This window comes from Blennius ocellaris, assembly GCF_963422515.1.
Source record: "Blennius ocellaris genome assembly, chromosome: 9".
NCBI classification, from domain to species: domain Eukaryota; kingdom Metazoa; phylum Chordata; class Actinopteri; order Blenniiformes; family Blenniidae; genus Blennius; species Blennius ocellaris.
The window spans coordinates 5,830,361-5,850,622 of NC_137658.1; the positions used below are offsets into that span (position 1 = coordinate 5,830,361).

At 42.7% G+C, this 20,262-nt stretch overlaps 1 protein-coding gene across 1 annotated transcript in view; it reads left to right on the forward strand.

Annotated features, from left to right (window-relative positions):
- The window catches only part of kdrl (kinase insert domain receptor like), a 41,424-nt gene that overhangs the window by 11,965 nt on the left and 9,197 nt on the right, over window positions 1-20,262 (forward strand). The window contains exons 10-25 of the mRNA XM_080501961.1: window positions 1,140-1,296; window positions 2,848-2,962; window positions 5,393-5,501; window positions 6,628-6,912; window positions 7,120-7,266; window positions 7,990-8,118; window positions 9,148-9,254; window positions 9,587-9,716; window positions 10,337-10,441; window positions 12,062-12,175; window positions 12,265-12,353; window positions 12,438-12,591; window positions 13,380-13,477; window positions 14,072-14,194; window positions 14,523-14,634; window positions 18,414-18,513. Coding sequence (XP_080358087.1) covers window positions 1,140-1,296; window positions 2,848-2,962; window positions 5,393-5,501; window positions 6,628-6,912; window positions 7,120-7,266; window positions 7,990-8,118; window positions 9,148-9,254; window positions 9,587-9,716; window positions 10,337-10,441; window positions 12,062-12,175; window positions 12,265-12,353; window positions 12,438-12,591; window positions 13,380-13,477; window positions 14,072-14,194; window positions 14,523-14,634; window positions 18,414-18,513 — 2,074 coding nt within the window. The remainder of the gene's footprint in view (window positions 1-1,139; window positions 1,297-2,847; window positions 2,963-5,392; window positions 5,502-6,627; window positions 6,913-7,119; window positions 7,267-7,989; window positions 8,119-9,147; window positions 9,255-9,586; window positions 9,717-10,336; window positions 10,442-12,061; window positions 12,176-12,264; window positions 12,354-12,437; window positions 12,592-13,379; window positions 13,478-14,071; window positions 14,195-14,522; window positions 14,635-18,413; window positions 18,514-20,262) is intronic.

Consider the following 20,262-nt stretch of genomic DNA (forward strand, 5'->3'; position numbering starts at 1 on the left):
CGCAGACTCCCAACTGATCCAGACCCCCCCCGGTCCATAGCATTTATTTGCATCCTCACCATGTGTGTATACAGTGGAGCTCATATAAACAACATGTTTCACACAATATGTATACAGCTTGGGGAGAAACAATGAGTATGTAATGCGTTGTTTTGATGACTCTGCGGAGAATAGCGATAACTGTTAACACGGGGGGCTATAAATGTTGGAGCATGTTAAGTGGAAACTTGAATGGGGTCTGTTTGCTGCAGAGTACAGAGAAGTGTATATCTGTTACTTTAAGCCTGCCACAGAGGGAGTAGAGCTATTTTCATTGCATTCTTTAAACATTTTCAAGGAATCCCTATGGCGTGCCAAAAAGTGGAAAAATCAGACCCCTTCTGGCTTGTATAAACTTTTATTTATGATCCATGACTCGCCGGCTCTACAAACCTTCTCTTTATTGCAATGGCCAAAAAAATAAAGCACAGGGATGCAAATAAACACAGTGAGAAGAGATGCCTGGTATCAATTAGAGAACTAGTTTAAACATTGTTCATAGCTTGTTTAGAGTTGTCACAACACTCAGGATTATGAATGTGTTGTATGTGATGGTTGTGTGTGTGTGTGTGTGTGTGTGTGTGTGTGTGTGTGTGTGTGTGTGTGTGTGTGTGTGTGTGTGTGTGTGTGTGTGTGTGTGTGTGTGTGTGGTGTGATGCAGGTTTTTGAGGTTGACCATGCCATGTTAGTGGGTGAGGCTTAATTGTTATAGCTGTTTGAAATGCAGAAACTAGAGTAAGTAATGTGGACCCCCTGCTGAGATGGCACAAGTGTCCTTGTTTATTACAGCGTACACTGTGTGGTCAAACTCACTGGCCTCAGCTTGGGCCACAGTGGCGCGTTCCGGGCCCATCATTCATCCTGCTATTCTTCTCCTGCACAGTATCCAAAGGACAACCTGTGTCAGTGGCACCATTTTCACGGCCATCCATCACGACTCTTGTGTCTCATTATAAAGACATTATGACATTCCACAGCAGGCTGGATCGAGACGATTGATAGTTTGTGTAACCTCTTATCTCCCTCAATCTGTTTGGCTAATCTGTTTCCCCTATGTGTGTTTGTGTGTGTGTGTGTTTATGTGGATTTCTCTTTTGCAGTGAAGCCAACTATATCGGAGGCGGAGCTCGCCACTCTGGATTTGCAACCTCGATTGTCTGGCAAACAGCACCACCTGACCTGCAATGCTTACGGGATGCCGTTGCCAACAATCACTTGGTTCTGGCAACCGTGTCACTCCGACCCCACCTTCGGAGTGTGAGTCTTAACGATTTATTGTTGAAACTGGATGTTCGCTGTTTGTGCTTTAAACATCTGAAAAATCCCCAAAATGCATCATGTTAATTCTACACAGCTGTTGATTACACAATTATTCTAAGAATATTTTGTTTATGCTCCAAGTAACTCCGTCCATAGCAGTGCCACATCGTAAAATACTAACAAAGTTTGATTACTTCCATCCTGAGTATTCTGCTATGAAATTGATTGGTTTTACAGGTATCTGTTCAGTCATAGCTGCCGGTTTATAGGATATCTTCCTCTTTCCAAAAACTGTTCCCATGTTTATCTGTGTGACCGCCAACAGCAGAGAATAATTCAGGCTCCTCTAAATATGAAGTTTGTGTCTTTATTTGAACTACAAAGCAACACTGCACAGCTGCATCTAAGAGAAGAGTCCTGGGCATTGCTGCAATATTTGTTCAGAATCACAAACAGGCAAACACACAGCATGACCCACTGAATGTACGTCATTGTTGAAGCCAGAACCGCCAGTGCAGCCCAGAGATCCTACTACAAAGCAGATCCACTGGAACTGAATTGACTTTGTCCCAGAAAATCACAGCAACGCAGCCCTCCAAGAACGGCTCTTGTCCGAGAGAAAAGGGCTTTATTCCTCTTGGGGTCTCTGATCTGTTAAGAAGAAACACCCATGTGGGGAGAAAGAGGACCATTAGTGCTACACGCTGAATGACAGTCCAGTAATTGTCTCCATTAAAAGGTACAACATGATTTGTGCTGGCCAGATTTATGGTAAATAAAATCAAAAGGTCAAAGTCCCTCAAGGATAATGAGAGCTGGCAACAGGAACAGTGGTTCGGCTGCAGCAGGCAGCTAATGAGACGGAGGAACAGCTCCAGCCTGGTGGGAGGCCAATTGTGCAAAATGTTTGTTTAATACAGAGCTGACCCTGCAAAGTACCTGTCACTGTAAATCCAATATGTAGCCCTTCAAGATCATATCTCATCTTGATCTCGGGAGTTTAGAGCGGAGGGGAAGCACAGAGTCTGGAGACGGCGTGGAGAAGAGGGGAGCTTTGCTTTTCTGGAGGTGGCATAAGGCTGATGAATGTAGGGGGTGGGGGCAAAGGTCTGGGGATGTCTTTATCACAGGGTTGAGGAGTTATCAGATGTCCCTCGCTGACCACCAAGGTCTCAGGATCAACCTTATCTCCTCTGGCCAGAACGTGTGTGTGTGGGGGGGGGGTGTTCCTGTACGAGGTGACGCACAGCACAGCGCTTCCTGTCGCTGCTGCCGTTTCCTCCTCTGCCTCTCCACTCATCATGCTGATTGTTCGCCGCCACGGGCGGTGAAGGGCTTCGGTGTTAGATCAAGTCTTTCTCCCGTATTTTACAACTCAGATAGCTTAGTATGGACCTGGACGCTATCCGGATTTTCAATTCAAGGAGAGGCTCTTGCATTACTCTGCAGTCCCTCGCTGACATTACCAGTGCAAACAACACAAAATGATGTTTTAGCCTTGATTATATTATTGAAGGTCTTGAATTGTTAATTTTTCTGTTTCTGCAGTTGCTTTGCTTACACTGAGCCATTCCTGGTTACCACTAATAAAGGAGGAAATGATGTCCATAACTGGATAAGGAGCATAAATACGAAGCACGAACTGGTGAAAGGAAAAAACAAGGTATGTAGATTCTCTTCACACATTGTCTTACCTTTATTTTACACACTGAATGCATTTGTTATAAATAAATTCACCATGATATGAAAGTGACAGCTATTAATGACCAACTCAATCGGAGGACTTGCATAAGGACGGGATCTGGTAGAAGTCTGGAGATACATAAACTAGCCAATAGTCCAGTGATTGGGGCTTAAAAGTCTAACTCAACATCTTAAACCCACAAATCTTCAACATTTCCCTCCTGTTGGCGGTGTTGCAATATTTCCCTTGACTGAAAGTGATTAAATTTGTCTGCCTTCGTTTTGACTTATGTAACTGTGACCAAAACCCATGAAAAGGCCCTCAGCAGTCCCGTTTGAAAAAAACCCCAAACACTTTTGTTATTCATTGGTGCACATGAAAGGACATGATTTATTCTTGGAATAACCCTGCAAGAAAATGTATAAAAATGTTTTCAATCCATATAATGAGGAACGGGAAGGGTCAAGAAGCTGTACATTTACGGCCCAAATTGAAATTGTTGCCAGCTTCAGTCCTTTGGTTTCTGCACATATAACTGACTGATGTAGTTGGTTTTTCATCACCAAAGTGATTTAAACCCTTCATTTTAGTATTTTCTCATGGGGAAGTGTAGTAAATGAAACATCTGCACGTTCACCTTGGGCCTTGCTCGAGATGCATCTTGTCTTTTGTGGAGATTCTTCTGAACATTGCAAAAGATGCATGCGACATTCCGCATACTGAGAACATAATGTACCACACAATTTCTGCTTTTATTATTCAAATGTTTATATTCTTTTTGTACTCAATGTCATAATAGATTTCATTACTAAATTGTTCTTTTTTGGAGTGTTTAACAACAGCCATGACCTTAAGTTTGGTTCATTTTTCAAGATCTTAAAATTCAAGTCTTCTGCAAAAATCTGTTGTTTTTGTCTTTTTCTCTAAAAGGAAAAAAAACAAAAAACCTTTCCCCAGACAAGCTGAACAACATGCCACACAATTGCAAAACTTTAGACGTCAATGCAAATGTCCTGAGAAAGCCTCCAACTCAAACTGTTCACCCCCAAACTTAATTAATAGCAGGCCTTCGTCTCCCTATAGGATTAGGTCAAAGAATCCTATTACAGTTGGCTGGGTCAAATTAGGGCACAAATTAATCTGCAGAGGAGTGATTGTTCTCAACACAAATGTTTGAGTTCCACTGTTTTTCATTTCTTGCACAATGATTTATTAACCTTTGCTCGATTAGCCATGATATTAAATTCTGAATTGTATGAAGATTTGTCACTCGATATAGAGTTGAACATTTATTTTTTTTTCAGTTCTAATGCACGCGAGTCATAAATAAGGAGGCACTACTCATTTATAAGCACTTGTGGCCAGTCACTGGTGCTTTATGAGGGTGAGGAGTATGGGTCAATGATAACAAGCAGCAGTTTAAAAGATGAGGGATTTGTTGGAAGCAAATTCCTCTCTGTCACCTCACATAAATTGTGTTGGCCCGTGAATGAGAACATAGTCGGAGCTGGGCCTCTGAGCGGCTCCCCTGCAAACCCAGTCGAGAGAATTGGAACAGCCGAGGTCATACTATCAGGAAAACATGGCGGTGCGACACGGGCGCAGAGGTCATGGCGTGTCTGGTCAGGTCACCTTTTCAGGACTGTGCAAAATCATCCAAATGAGAGCTTTCGATCTCTGGTTACATCAATTTGAGCAATGGCCGTAACATAATACCATAATACCACTCTGTCAGCGTTTACACAAGGGTCATGTGAACATGAATTCGACAACGTGGAGTAACACCCATTCTTTTACTGCCTTGCCCTCAGTACGGTGGATATTGTCCGCACAGTGACACTGACATGGTTTCACCACTGCAGCTGGGATTCTGATAGTCGACACAATACTTTCTGCCAGACGAGGAAGTTTTGGCCAGCATACTCCAGACAATACTCCCACATCATTCAGTCCCTTTGATGTAGCTGACTGCCCCCAAAAAACAGATGTCACTGTGAACACTAAACAGAACCCCACTGAAGTCTGGACCACATCCAGACTTCACTATGTTTTTTTTTTTTGTGTGTGTGTGTGTGTCTATTTCAGCCATTAAAGATTTTGTTGTGGAGTTCAAATTGAGTATGGCGTTAGAAGTGCTTTCCAGGTAATGGGCATGGAGCCTCAGCTCTTAATGTACGACGCAAGCCTGAAGGATACTTGGTGGGCTTTAAGACTCCAGATGTATCCTTCCATTAATGTCAAACATTGGAGGGTATAAAACATACCAGGCTCGGCCCGGATCTCTCAGCTGTTCGTATACGGCAAACTCACCTCACTGGTCACAACCTAAAGAACATATCGCACCAAAAGTCACATTAGACATTGTCGTTATTATTGCCTTTATAATCTTTTTTTTCCGATCTTAATTAGACGGTGAGTACCCTGGTGATCGGAGAGGGTCATGTGTCTGGAAACTACTCATGCGTGGCCAAGAATCTGGACGGAATAAATACCATGACCATGCCGTTCTACCTTGATGGTAAGTGGGTCACTCGAATACGACATTAGCCTTAAAATCTTAACCGCTTGGCTGAAAGTGCACAGAGGCAAGTCCCCCTGGGTCTTTTTGCAATCGCAAAGTGTCCCATACCGCGTGCTGGGTTCTTATACATGATCTACGGACACGGTGCGCGTTGTAATGAACTACAAAAGCAGGGAAGGAATGTGCAGATTGTATTGTGCAATAAAGACACTGAAGGGGGGCATTAATTGAAACCATCTTCCACTGTAGCCGCGCAGCTTCGGGGCGGAAGAGAGGCAAACATGTCCCGAGCCATATGGAGCGCTGTAATGGCATGCGTTTAAATACAGCTATGAATAACTGCATTCCTGGTCCACTGCCAGCAGGTCATTCCTCCTGGTCCGTGTGCCTGTGTGCGCAATGAAATTTCTGTATTTTATGCATAACTGAGTAGTTCCAAATGTTCCCAAAATGGGACGTGCCTCATGATCGTTATGTAATACTACATACAACCACAGTTCACGTTATAATACGGTGAATCAAATCTCTTTAAAAGCCTTGATGAGTCACCTTTTCCAAAGGGTCGAAGGTCTTCTTTCAGGGACGGAGGGATTTATATGTGCCCATAATTAAGTACAGGATACCAAGTGGCTCAAGTCATTCTCCCAGAGTGAAAGATTTCCCAGGAGGAGTCCTGCTCCCCTCCAGAGGTGAGGAAGACAGAGAATGATGGAATGCTGCTAAAAAGAGGACAGAGTTGTAATAACAGCTGTCTTCTCTTACGGAACAGAGAATGCTTTCCAGCAAACTGAATAAACAAGCACAGTCTGCGTCCCTTGGGGTGCATGCATAGCCTCACTCCGATCGCATGTGTGCAGATCCACCATCGGCAAACGCTGTACACCGGCAACATGCTTCCAATTAGCCGTGATGAAACAGGAAATAACTGCAAATTTGACATTCTTGGCCTCATGATGAGCAGCTTTGTGTCCCAAACTTTTTTTTTTAGTCCGGCCAGCAGAGAATGTGCGTGCATTTAAAGTGTTTGTAAAATGTCACTTATTCACAGTGAGAACTCTGGTTGACCTGGGCTGACCGTCACCGACGTCCTAATTCATCTCATTCTTGCACGTTTTCACATCAGACCACCCGGAGGAAATCAGCATCGAGCCTCAGACGGCCATTGAAGGGTATGACGTTACCCTGACCTGCCGGGCGACCCGTTACCTCTACACCGACCTGCAGTGGTTGGATTCCAGGAACGAAAACGTCACGGCGAACGTGTCGAGTCTCCAGTTAAGCCGCTACTCCATCTCCAGCTCGCTCTACCTGCACAACGTGTCCCAAAGGAGCAGCGCGGGCTACAAATGCAAAGTGTACAAATTTGACAAGAAGGTGAAATACAAGATCGTTGCACTTAAAGTCGACGGTAAGTCAAAGGAGGATGCGAGAAGCTAAACTCTTTGGTACTTCAAGTTTTTTTTTTTTTACTGATTACAACACTTTTTCGATAAACGATCTTGTCCAGTTACAGGCTAAAAAGCGTATCTGATTCAAAGATTGTATCCATCTGTGTGTCCAACCGTCCATCTCGCTACCTAATCCCTGTTTATTGATTGGTTTATGTGCTCTGCAGAAAGACAGCGGCCGTTGCTGAGTCAAAATCTAACGAATCAGGACGTAAACAGCAGCAGCATCTTGTTGCTCGCGTGCTCTGCTACTGGAGTTCCTCGTCCCGAGATCAGGTGGTACAAAAATGGAGTTCCAGTGAAAGAGAGTCCAGGTAGTGCTTTAAAGATTATTGATTGTGTTGTGAACATCATAGAAAAAAAGCTCTTTGGTGGAATAAAGCAGAAACAAGATGGAGAGGAGAATCAAAAGTTACTGTTGAGAGTTGAAAGTCAAAGTTTTTATGTTTTGGTTTTTTTTTTTTTTACTTTTGTGAGGTGAGCTTGTGTGGTTTGAATAGAATCTTTAAATAAAAAGGATTTATTATTATTATTATTACTATTATTATTATTCTACTATTATTATTATTGTTGTTGTTGTTGTTGTTAATTAATTAATTACATTTTTTTTTTAAATAATTATTCGTTATTTCATTTACTCTTTTAAAATACAGTCAGAGTTCTGAGAGCAGAACTTTTTAACAACATAGCCCAATTTGAGCGAATAAGACAACCAGACATACCACATGACTTCCTGCTCGCCTTTTGCTCTCACAGTAAATGTACGTACTTTAAAGATGTGCATTTTAAGCCAAAAGTAAAAAAATGCAACACCTCCAATGTCAACAACCGCCTTGTTCATTTCATTTTAATAACTATATGGTAAGAACTGAAAAATTGCCATAATGGTAGATAGCTGGTAATAATCCACGAATCCTCAACTTTAAATCAAAGTGAGCAAAAAAAAAAAATCCTCTGAAAAATTAATCTCTTCATCACCTTTTAAGCTACAAGCTAAATTACACTTTAAATAAAAGAAGAATGTGCGTGTTTTCCAGGCATCACTCTGGGGGCGGACGGCCTTCTGACCATCGAGAGGGTGAAGAAAGACGACGAGGGCCTGTACGAGTGCGTCGCCAGCAACGTGGCGGGTGTCGCGAAAACAAGCGCCGTCGTCACTGTGTTCGGTGAGTCACTGCGAGTCAGTCCACCGGCAGGAGTCACTTCAATCTGCTGCCTTCGCGGCGCTCGTCGTGTGGCGGCCGCGTGAGGTGGCGTGGCGCACCGTACAGACCCTGTCACACACACACACACACACACACACACTGATCAATTGTCTGCGCGACAGAGTTCCTGCATTTTCCGCATACCCAGTCAAAGCATCTCAGGGGGCCCGGTCGGCCTCGTGTTTTCTTGTCATCACTACAAATAGCTCGGCTCGGACTTCAGTGAGAATCGTCTCCCCGGACAGAAAATTTGTGGCTGCCAGGAATGCCGGGTGAAATTCCTTCTTGGGTTTTACGACCGTGGCTCTGGCCGAGGGCTCTTACCTAGAGGACATAACCTCTGCGAAGTGTTAAGAGGTCCACTAATGAGTCTAAAAGATTGACTGCGACAACTACCAGCGGACCGAAGACACATAGGAGATAATTAGAATTGAAGGCCAGGTTTTTGTTTTTTTGTTTTTTTGTTTTATTGCCAGTGTGTTTGTTGCCTGTGTGCTTTTGCCCGTACAATGAATCACACTGATATTGCGCCACGTTTAAGGCACCAAGTTCTCATAAACGGCTTTCATTTTGCTTGAGGATAAACTTTGTAGGTATCGTTACGTCTTCACTGGGAAAAGTATTCCAGCGGCACACTGCACTGTAGACTTCTCTGCACTGTTGGTTTAGTCAAGCACGGCTGGAAATAAGAGCTGGAGAAAAAAGTTCAGATTCCCCGGATAACGGCTTTTCACAATGACCGTGTGAATTGTTAGGAAAGTTTGGGAGATTAAACTGTAGTTTCTTTTGCAACTGTTCAGAGAACATTTAGGAAGGGACAATTAAACAACAGTTAGATAGAATGATTGTATTTAAGCAGTACAATGCTCTTTATTCACACTTTTGTTCCCTCTCCATATTTCAGGCTTCGTCAATTCAGCGTGAAAGTATGCGAGATCGCACAAAGTACGCAGAGTTCCAAGAAGTTTAATGCTGTTCTTCTCTTTCCAGGAGATGAAGGGAAAGCGAACGTCGAGGTCATAATCTTGGTGTGTACGGGAGCTGCAGCCACGTTCCTCTGGCTCATGCTCATCCTGTTCATTCGCAAGCTGCGGAAGGTAAAACATTTGTCAGAAAAATGTTAAAATAAAAACAAAAAAAAAACCTTTGACGTTGTGCGGATTTTAAATGTGACGCTGAAATTGTGAAATATCATAGTTCCTCTTTCGTTTGAATTTATTTTTAATTCGGCAGATAACGCATGCCGGTTACGAAATACAGTTTGAGAGTTAAATTAACCCAGTGTTTCAGATTGACACGTTTATAGAGTTCACATATTGAAAAGTTGTGTCTTCACTTCTTGTTACCCACTTAAAATAAAAACTTACTTCTCAAGATGGCTGTCAGTGTAATCCTGAAGAGATTCCCACTCGTCTCTTAATCGCTTCAGCAACCAGCGCACTACAAAATGGGTCCATCGATCATCATTGATCCCGACGAATACCCCCTCGACGAGCAGAACGACCTCCTCCAGTACGACAGCAGCAAATGGGAGTTTCCCCGTGATCGCCTGCGACTCGGTAAGAACTGTGCGATTTCTCCATTTGTGTGGGAATATCTTACTTTTTTAAAATTACTTCCTGATGCCACAGAAAACGATTAACAGCCAACATTTGAATCCTTTATGTCGCACATAAGTGAACACATAAAGGAGCAGCTCTGAAATTGAAATGGTTTTTAGATTATAAGGCAGTTGATTATATTCGGTAAGTGGTGTTTTTCTACTTGTCTCTTTGACAAAGATATTCCAATGATACTATATGGTCTATATATGTGATATAACAGGACTATTCTGACAATAAAGGACTATTCTATTCTATTCTAGCGGCACACTGTTGAAATGGAAGGTTAAAAGTTCGAGTGGTTTCAAGTCACACGGCCATACACATTAAGATATATTGTGCAGATATCACCCCTCTCTGCAGCTGGTGTTTAAGGTCATTACTTATCAATGACCTGTGCTGTTGGCCCGTCTTTAAGTGAACCATAAATTCTCTTGAAGGCTGCCCGATGATCGGAGCTACGGCGCATTGTTTTAATCACAGGAACTGACTGACAGGGAATCCAGTCGTGATTTCCCCGCCCCGGGGAAAGGAAGCTATAATGTCCTCCCTCTTTGTCTCCGTTCTCCCGCTGTCAGGCAAAACGCTCGGCCATGGGGCTTTTGGAAAAGTGGTCGAGGCTTCCGCCTTTGGGATCGACAAGCTCTCCACCTGCAAGACAGTTGCAGTCAAAATGCTGAAAGGTGAGGTGTCCGGACTTCAGCCGACTTCTTTCGCTACTCAACATTTCAGCGTTTCTAATGTAATGGTCGATTGTGCTGCATTGTGGGTATTGGAGTGGCCAACAAGCATGTTCTCCCCGTGCCTCAGCTTCCTCTGGTTGTTTGTAGACGCCCTTCCTCAGTCGAAAGACATGCGGAAGTGAACCGGACCGTCTGAGATTTATAGTTTAAATCGTACGTGTGGAGAACTTTCGCCAAAGTAGGAGCTAAACGAGTTCCTGATGAATGTTTGTGACGCCCTCCAAGCATTCTCCAGACTAAGTCTGTACTTCACAGATGATTGCCAAATATTTTACAGCAGAGACTTTATTTGCTACGTGCATTACAGTCTCATAAGCCACTGCGGCACGTGTGCAATTAACGTTTGGACGACGCTCACTCAAAATACAAAATGTATAAAATATAAAGTATTTACAGTTTTATCACTCTTAACATTTGGAAATAATCCCAACTCAGATCTGGATCGATTTAAAGAGGGATTACTTACAACCCTGTGTTAGCGTCTTTCCAAATCCGCACAACGAGCTATAAATTCTAGTTTTATTAAAATGAAACCAGCTTTATATGTGGATGACGTGTTTTCATTTCTTAGAAGTCTTCTAGTGTTACTAGAGAACGCTGTTGTGGTTTGTGATATAGAGACGGTGTATCAGTAAGAATTAAGAACGGTGCTGCTGCGTAGATTTATCTGTGGCCGTCTTCACATTAATCATGTCTCTTCATAAATCAGCGGCACTGCGAGAGGAACAGACTCTGGCTGCTGTTAGTCGTAGGTCAGCCACTGATGGAAAGCAGCAGGTCTCCTCAAACTGACCACGTTTCAGCCAGACACTCGCTGGCTGCTTTCAATTTTGGTTATAAATGTGAGCTTGGTCAAAGCCACAAATAAAGCAACAGCCACTAAATCGCAACTTGATGATATGATTGCACATATTTATCAGAATCAACCACATGATCATGAGCATTTCCTCTTTTTATTCTTGTGATTATGTGGTCGTTGTGTTTTTTAGGTCAAAAGCCGATTTGTATTACATCCATTTGTGTTATGGTTTAATTCATTTATCATTTTCTAAAGTTAAAGTTGACTTAATCATCCACCCAGAATTTAGTTTCTGCACTTTGAAACCGCGCATAGAAAGAATTACCTCCACAATTATGGAGATATTATAGTTCTGACTATTTTAAATAGTCGTCATTGGCTTACTTCCCTTTCAAAATATGTATAAAGTTAGAAGAAAAGCCGTCTCCATCACTGACGTTCCTCACATCCTCTGCAGAGCTTTGAGGCACATTTAAGAAATAATCCTTTATTCCTTCGGCAAATTTAAATGTGTTGTTGCTTTCTCATTCACACGTGCTTCTTCGTAAGTTTTTAACAGTGAGAGTTTGTTACATTTAAGCCTGTTCAAGAAGATTGTTTGCGAGAGACACAATAAAGTCCATTTCATCTCGTCTTTTTCTGTGATTGCCAAAAACAAATGTCGACGAGCTCTTAAAATGAAAGGATTTAGAGGAAGTTGCAATGCATCTTCCATCAAACACCGGCCAATGCTGAACAGGTTTGTACGCTTGGGGTTACAGGAGGCGCCACATCAAACGAGCGCAAAGCTCTGATGTCAGAGCTGAAGATCCTGATTCACATTGGACATCACCTGAATGTGGTCAACCTGCTGGGCGCCTGCACAAAACCTGGAGGTGAGCTCACCTTAAAACACAAGATTATCAGTCTGTCTCGATGTTAAAGTAACACAATTTAAATTGTTTTGCTGTTGTAATGTCAATAGGACCATTGATGATGATTGTGGAGTTCTGCAAATATGGAAACCTGTCCAACTTCTTAAGAAGCAGGAGAGAGGATTTTCTTGTCTACAAGGTGAGTTAACGCTGTAAATAGTCTGAGTCATCTCCCGCATGCTCCGGCGTTGAAACGTAACACCATAAACTGCTTTGCGGTCAGAACCAGGACGGTAAGGTGGTGTCGTCCGGGTCGGGCTGCGAGCTGAGCGAGCTGATGAAGCGCCGCCTGGAGAGCGTGGCCAGCACAGGAAGCTCGGCCAGCTCCGGCTTCGTGGAAGATAAGAGCTACTGCGACTCGGAGGAAGAGGAAGACGGTAAAGGCCAAACACGTCCCGCTTCCTTTCAACCCACGCAGTCCTCCTCCTCCCTTGTTTGTCCCTCCTGCTGCACCCCCCCACCTCCACCACCTCCTCCTCCTCCTCCTCCTCTCACCTCTGCTCCACCCCTCCCGCTCAGGAACGAAAAGCTCCCCTCAGATTGTTTTCTGGTCTGGGCCTGATGGGACGTTTCCTCCTCCTGTTCGGCAGTACAATCGCTGCAGCAGGAGCCGCCGTCACCCCCACTGAGTCTGGGGAGGCGTCTGTTTATTTCCCGTCCCGACCCAAGTCTCGCTCCGCTCTTGTCTTCGGCTCGCCACGTCGGCCACGTCGTGTCTGATGTGTTATTTCTGGTTTGATTGGCTGTTTACTCAGGTGGGCCCGGGGGGGGAAAGGACTCCCCATGAGTTCCTCCCATCTCAGCACGCTGCGCTCATCACCACACGTTTCACCTGACATCCGACAAATCGGAGCAATTGTGAATTTGTTTTTTAATCGCCGCCCGAGCGAAGGATGTTTTAGAGACAGGGAGCGTAGGGGGAGACGAGTACGTGACAGGATGGATGGTTAGGACGGAGCGCCGCGGCCCTGGGCTTCTCCAGTGTCCCCTTGAGATTCATTATTATTCCTTCTTATCTGATTTATCAGTTGCTTGCGAGCTGCTGATCATCCTCACTTTCTTTGAAAACATGCCTCGATGATTAAGGTTAATTCTCCAGATGTAAAAGGTCACAGTGAAAGATCCTTCTCAATGGGAAAACTTCATTTTTTTTCTCTGTTTTCAGAAACCGAGGATTTATATAAGAGGATCCTCACACTGGAAGATTTAATTTGCTACAGTTTCCAAGTTTCAAAAGGCATGGAGTTCTTGGCTTCACGCAAGGTATGCTCCCCCATTTTAATACATGTGTATTTTGGATTTTATTTTAAGATTTTTCCATAACATAGTGGAAATTGACTATGTTAACATTTACTCCAAAAATCAGTAAATGTGTCCAGAAAAGAAAGAAACCTCCTCACAGTCAAAATGCTGCAAATACTTTTATTTTTTTTAACTGTATACATTTAGTTTGGGGTGTTTTGATTTAATTTCGATTTGCATTTAGAAAACCTTTTGGTGATCAGATGCACGTAAAAAGATGAAAACAATATAAGAGGGGGAAAAAAAGTGATGAAAGATGATGCACATTCAGAACATCTGAAAAAAAAAGTTGTTTATTTTGCTCTGACCTACTTTATTCTCCCCTTTGTTGTATAATCTGGTGGTTTTTAAAGAAGCCGGATGATACCCAGTGCAGAACGAAGCCATTGTTGTCAATAGCCAATAACTGAATATGTGAAGAAGTGGCTTGCTATTGTATTTCCCAGTGATGACTTTACCATGTGTTTCTCTGGACACAGTGGATCAGTCTAAAGTCAGCGATCTGCATGAAACTGGGTGTAGATGTTTGTGAATAGTTTTGTCTTCTTCCATTAGTGCATTCATCGTGATTTGGCTGCACGGAATATCCTCCTCTCTGAGAACAATGTTGTGAAGATCTGCGACTTCGGACTCGCCAGAGACATCTACAAAGACCCCGATTACGTGCGCAAAGGAGACGTGAGTGAAAAAGCCTAAAACTCTTTGCTATTGCAGTTTAGCCTCTCCAGCTCGGGAACGGTCGTTTAGAATGCTTTCATTAGTGGCAAACCTACAAAAAAAAAACTATCTGGCAGAAAACACAAGGACTCATTTTGGAAATGTTAGACATAATAATGTTGTTTAAATAGTTTTTTAAAAAAAACCTCAGCTCAACGGAGGCCAGCAGCTGCTGGGACAATTGAAAGCAGCCAGTTTCCCCCTAAAGTAACAGTGTTTGTGTTGGCATTGGTAAATGAGATGTTTGCAGGTGATAGAGGAAAGTAATTATCTCAATATTTGTGCGCAGGCTCGACTGCCACTGAAGTGGATGGCACCTGAAGCCATTTTTGATAAGATCTACACGACTCAGAGTGACGTTTGGTCCTTTGGCGTTCTCATGTGGGAGATCTTTTCTCTGGGTAAGTTGCTGACCTCTTGGTTTATGTGCTTTTATGAAGAATTTTCATAGACTAAAGCAAACAAAAAAAAAAAAAAAACTTATTTCTAAGTAATACAGATTGAAAAACAAAATTTCAAATCATTTATATTTAAATGGACTTCATTTTCATTTATGTCTTTTAATGTATTGATGTTTTCATTATATGTTTTGGCTGAAACGTTAATGCCTGTCTTGGTCAGGACACTTTTGAAAAAGATATTTTTAGTTTTTCTGATCAAATAAAGGTTAAATCACAATAAATTAAAAAGGTGTAGAGTAAAAAGGTGATGGGACTTGTGGACTGTATCATATTGAAAGGCAAGTGACTTCCAACCAGGGCCTGCTGTCAGTGTCGGGATTAGAATCAGGAAGCACATATTATAAATATAAAATGTCTAAATCTTCCATTTCCGACTTCTCTTTTACTCGGATCAAAAATATTGCGTTATTTACTCGGCATTTTGAAGACGAGTTGCATTGCAGAGATAAACTGTATAGGAGCGTTTGCAATCGTTTTCCACTTTTCATTTTGAGTAAGTTTGATTATACTGGGATTAATATGGCTACTGCTGGTAGTTTATATTGGTAATTACTACAGTGAGGTCTCCCTTGTCACATACATTCAGTCAGAAGATACTCTGACGTGGATCCTGGTTCTTCCCGCTATACTACCTCACCAGATGTACTGGGTAATAATAACTGTCCTCTTCCACTGTGCAACTGTTCCCCTGGAGACGAAGAGCCTGCACTTGTCTTGTCAGTCTGAGAAAACTATCTTTCTGCCACCCGTGCAAGAAACATCATTGCCTTTGCGCATTAGTGCAGGCTTGGTGACTTTAAAATGAGAGAACACCACCTTATTTAAGTTATGTGCTTCATTCCTGCTGGCAACATAAACTCGCAGTAACCAAGCAGCCAGATCAGTGTAAAAGTGGACCCCTGCTGTGCACTTTAAGGCCTTTAAGGCAGCATTGTGTGTCCGCCGGTGCACCGTGGCTCTGAGCTCCAGACGCATTTCTAAAGCGGGACTCAGCATGAAATATTGTATGTTCAAACGTCACCATGGGAAGTGGAGGAAACATAAGAGTCGGTGTAAAGCGGCAGAGTTGGATGTATTGCTGCACTGTACGTTTGGACTGTGACGCCTTTTGAATCGGCCGCCATTGTGGCTGAAAGACTGTCACTGAATGCACTTTCCAACATAAAGCCGGCCGACGTCACAATGACACTTTGATCTCATTTTCTTTTTCCTTTTTTTTTTTTGTTTTCCCTCCTTCTCCTCCCTCTTGACACATTCACACCACAGTTTCCCCTTCAAAGAAACACTGGAACATCTGGGTAGTGTTAGTCGGGCCTCAGAAAAATATAAATCAGGAGACAAGGATACAAAACGACCCGGATAAAATGGCAGAGCGGTGAGATTTGCGACCCAAACATGTTTGTAGGTCAAACCTGGACGACGCCAACGTGCTTTTAAGATCACACTGAAAACCACAAGTGTGTCAGTTCTGTTTTGAGGGCTCAGATATCCACTTTATTAATTTACTGTTAATTGCACATTCAACGCCTTTGGGCTAGAACGATATTTAGCAATACATGGACCAGAGATGGGAAACTGGCGATCTGTGGAACTTGTGAATTTATTATTGGCTACACATGTGGATACCCCAATAAATGGAAACTAACTTATATTTGAGTCCTTTAAAACATAAAACCATTGTATATGAAAATAAATCTTAAAACTACGTATTTGTTTTATTGTGATTGTGATTTCTTTTTTTTTTTCCCCAAGACTTTATTTATAGATTTTTCATTTTTCAGCTATACACATATACCATCCTTCCCAATCACCCACCCTCCCATGTCACATATAGAGAAAAGAAAAGTAAAATGCAAAACAGTGAATATACATTACAGATAACTCAGAAAAAAAAAATAAAAAAAATAAATAAAACAAAACAAAAACTATAAGTAAATAAGTGTAACTCCTTTAATCATATAGACAATAATATGAGCTTAAATATAGACTCGGATTTTTAACGTAGTCAAAAAAAGGAGAGCAGATCACCCAAAACTTCTCAGGACACTTTTCTCTGCTATATCTTAGCTTGTCCAGCTGCAGAACAGAGAGCATTTCCTTTATCCAGCTGTTAAATGATGGGGGTTTATCCGATTTCCACTGATGAAGAATGACTCCTGGCAATTTAAGTTGCAAAAGCAAGTGTTTTCCCTTGTAATTTGGAAACAGTGATTTCAAAGGGAAAAATCCCAAAAATGGACACGAATGGAGAAGGTGGCATTTTTCTGGTATTTTCTGGTATTTTTGCAGTTTCCTGCACACGAGAGAAATGACCTCAAATAGATTTCTTTTTAAAGATGTTTGGTTATGTTGCCATATTGCTTTGAGCTGTATGCCTGTAACAAGAAAAAGACTTCTCCTTCAACCTTTTGCCTTCAGAGTCTGTAGGAGAACCTGTGGTGGCCAAGAGTTTGAGGAAAAACACAAAAGGCCCTTAATTGGGATGGTACTTTAAAATGTACACCACAAATTAAGTCCACATGACACCAGAGAAAGATTTCAGTTGTTGTTGATATTATCTCATCTGGTAGAGGTTTCTTGTCTGCACATACATTCTTATTTGTCTGTTCGTGATCATATTTGAGACTGAATGAGATTAGTGCGTACTGAGATTTGCATGTGCCTGCAAGGATTTCCAAATGTCTTTGTCTTCACCTCGTCCTCAGACAATCCTCTCAGCTGCATGTTTTTGTTTTCCTGCCGTCACAGAGATCCGTCAGGCATTTTCTTCCTCAGGCTGTGTCCTTCTCTTTCGCTTTGCGGCTTTTATTACGCTAAAGTAGAACTGCTGTAAAGTGTCAGAAATGCAAGGAAGTCCAGATTGCTCGTACGGGAAGTCCCAGTTGCGGATGAATCTCTTTAGTGAAATCCAGCAAGGTGAGACACTTGGTGAATTTATAGACCGGGCCCTCTAAAGGGCTCCGACGCGAAACATATTCCACTCAAAAATCTGTTTAGGCACAAATACCAACATGCAGCAGCGACTAAACATTCGATCCAGCACCCCGTCAAAAACAAAACAAAACAGGAAGACCACATAGACTGCAACTATGAACTCCGTCAGCTGGAAATGAAATGTTTTCGCAACACAAATCACAGATTGTTTTGGTTTTTTTCTTTACTTGCCCGGCGGTCAGCGGGGGATCCTATAAATCTGGGAACTCATAAAGCTGATTCATCATTTTGTGCATGGGAACTCAAGTAAACACAAAGTAATACTTAATGAGTCATGAGTTTATATTGATTACATGCTTGGGTGACTGTTATTTCACTAAACCCACAAAACGAGGTAGTGCATGCAGGTTTCTGCATCTAAGAATGGAGCTCCATGTTAAAATGAGGTTTAAATGTTTGGGTTTTATTTTTAATTTTTTAGATTGAAGAGAAATAAATTTGACATATTTATGATTCGAAAACAGACAAATATTATGCTTCTATTATTTGTAATGAGCGAAGCTTTCTTTAACCCCTTCCAAACAAAAGTCATCTATTTTCCATATGATTTTAGTTCATGTGTGTCGCGAGTGTGAGAGAACTGGCATAGCATAGCCTCTCCATTGAATGTGTCTAAATGGTCAATTAAACAGTTATATTTTAAAAAAATTTAAAAAGCTTTAGAAGTAAAAGAATCTCTTACAACAAAGTAATTGTACGTCTTCCCTCTTGTTTTGCGCTGCCAGGTGCCTCCCCGTACCCCGGCGTCCAGATTGATGAAGAATTTTGCTGCAGACTAAAAGACGGGACCAGGATGAGGGCGCCGGAATACTCCTCCTCGGAAATGTGAGTATCCTTGTCAATTTAAGAAAGCGTCTCATGGTTTGTGACGAAGCAGCAAATCGGTGTAAAAACTCTGGTTTTTGAAGCTGCTGGCTGTTTCGCTCTATGAGAAACAAAGGCAGAAAGTCAGAGGAGGATTTTGTTTTTGTCTTTTTTGTTTTTGTTTTTTTTCCTCCCCTTCCGGCAGCAGGTTAGAGACGCCTGATAAGAATCATGACTAACGCAGCTCTCAGTGTCGTGGAGGGAAACATTAGCTTCTGATCAGCTCGGCAGCGGCGAGTTTCAAGCTCTGGAACTTTTCGAGACTGACGGCGGTTCAGATTAAACCGTGTGGAGCCTAATTCTTTTTTTTTTTCTTTTTTTTTTCCCTTAGTAAGACTTGAAGGATCGTGTGAGACATAAATATCTGTGGGAGAACACAGAGTCCTCTCCGTCTGTGTCATTGCCGTCAGTCAGCGACGCAGCCGGTCAAACCTTTCATGTAATAGAACTCTTCTGTCCGGCGTGCGACTGATCTGGGCCCAGCAATCACAGCCCGGGCCTGAACACGTGTGCATACGTTGCATCTGGAATTCATTTCAACTTGACTTCCATTGTTAAACTTCGCAAATGTTATTTATTTTGAAAGCATAATTCCGCACTCCGGCCCTGATAGTGACGACGCTATCGGAAGGTCCGGGGCTTGGAAAGCACTTTGTGCCAAGTCAACCTAACTGAATGAATCTATCAGCGATGGATGCCGGCCGTGATTGGAAATGAAACGCAAAATCAAATCCAGACCGGAGGTTCGTAGTTGGATCTTTAGATGCAGACCGACCGGTGCCAAGGATTTCTCGTACTTTTCCGTGGAGGTTCAGGCAGAATATAGAACTGCCAGATTACATATTTTGCATTCTTATGGCTGTGAGGCCTGCCTCTAATTTAAAGTCCAGATAAAACCTGCTGATATCAGATCAGATGGGACGCGTTCGGCCCCAGTGGGGCGAACTCTCTTCATCCCCTCCAGGGTTCTGCGGTTCGTCACAGGTGTCCATCAGTACAGGTTATGACATGGCGACCCTCGTCCCGAAACCCCGGAATACGAGACTGATGAAAACCATGTGGTACGACAAGCAGCCTCTTTTCATTTGCACCACTCGGCCCCGCTTAACTCATCAAGAATGCCGCGAACAGCAACTCCCCGCCCTGATGCATTGCTCAGGAATTTAGCGGATGCTTAGCGGAGAGTGGGAGGACAATTAAATAGGATGCTCATTTCCCATCCGACACTTGCCGGACAGGATGAAATACTCCGGTATGCCAAAAAAAAAAAAAAAAAAATCTTTCCTCATCAGAAACACTCGGCTCCCTCAAGGCCCAAAACATGTGGCGCGGTACTATTTATTCTCATTATGAGTCGGGCAGGAAATGTGGTTTAAATATTGCAGTCATACAATGTGTCCACTTCCTCCTCAATAATATGCACAAGAGCTGCGGTCTGGCTATGGACATCCTGCCACTGTCAGTCGGGCTGCCACCTGTACCGGCACACGCTACAGACCAGCTACCTCCTGGAGCTCCTCAGACCTGTGCTACGTATCGGCAAATGCAATCGCAATGTCTGTATTGACATGAAATATAAGCGCTCTGTGGGGAGAGTGGCGGTTTCTATTAGGAATCCGTAGCAAGCTGTGAAAGTCATTTGCACAGCAGCGGCGGTGCTGCATTTCTGGATTCCTCCGTGAAGGGAGGCTTGGATGGAAACTAGCGGAG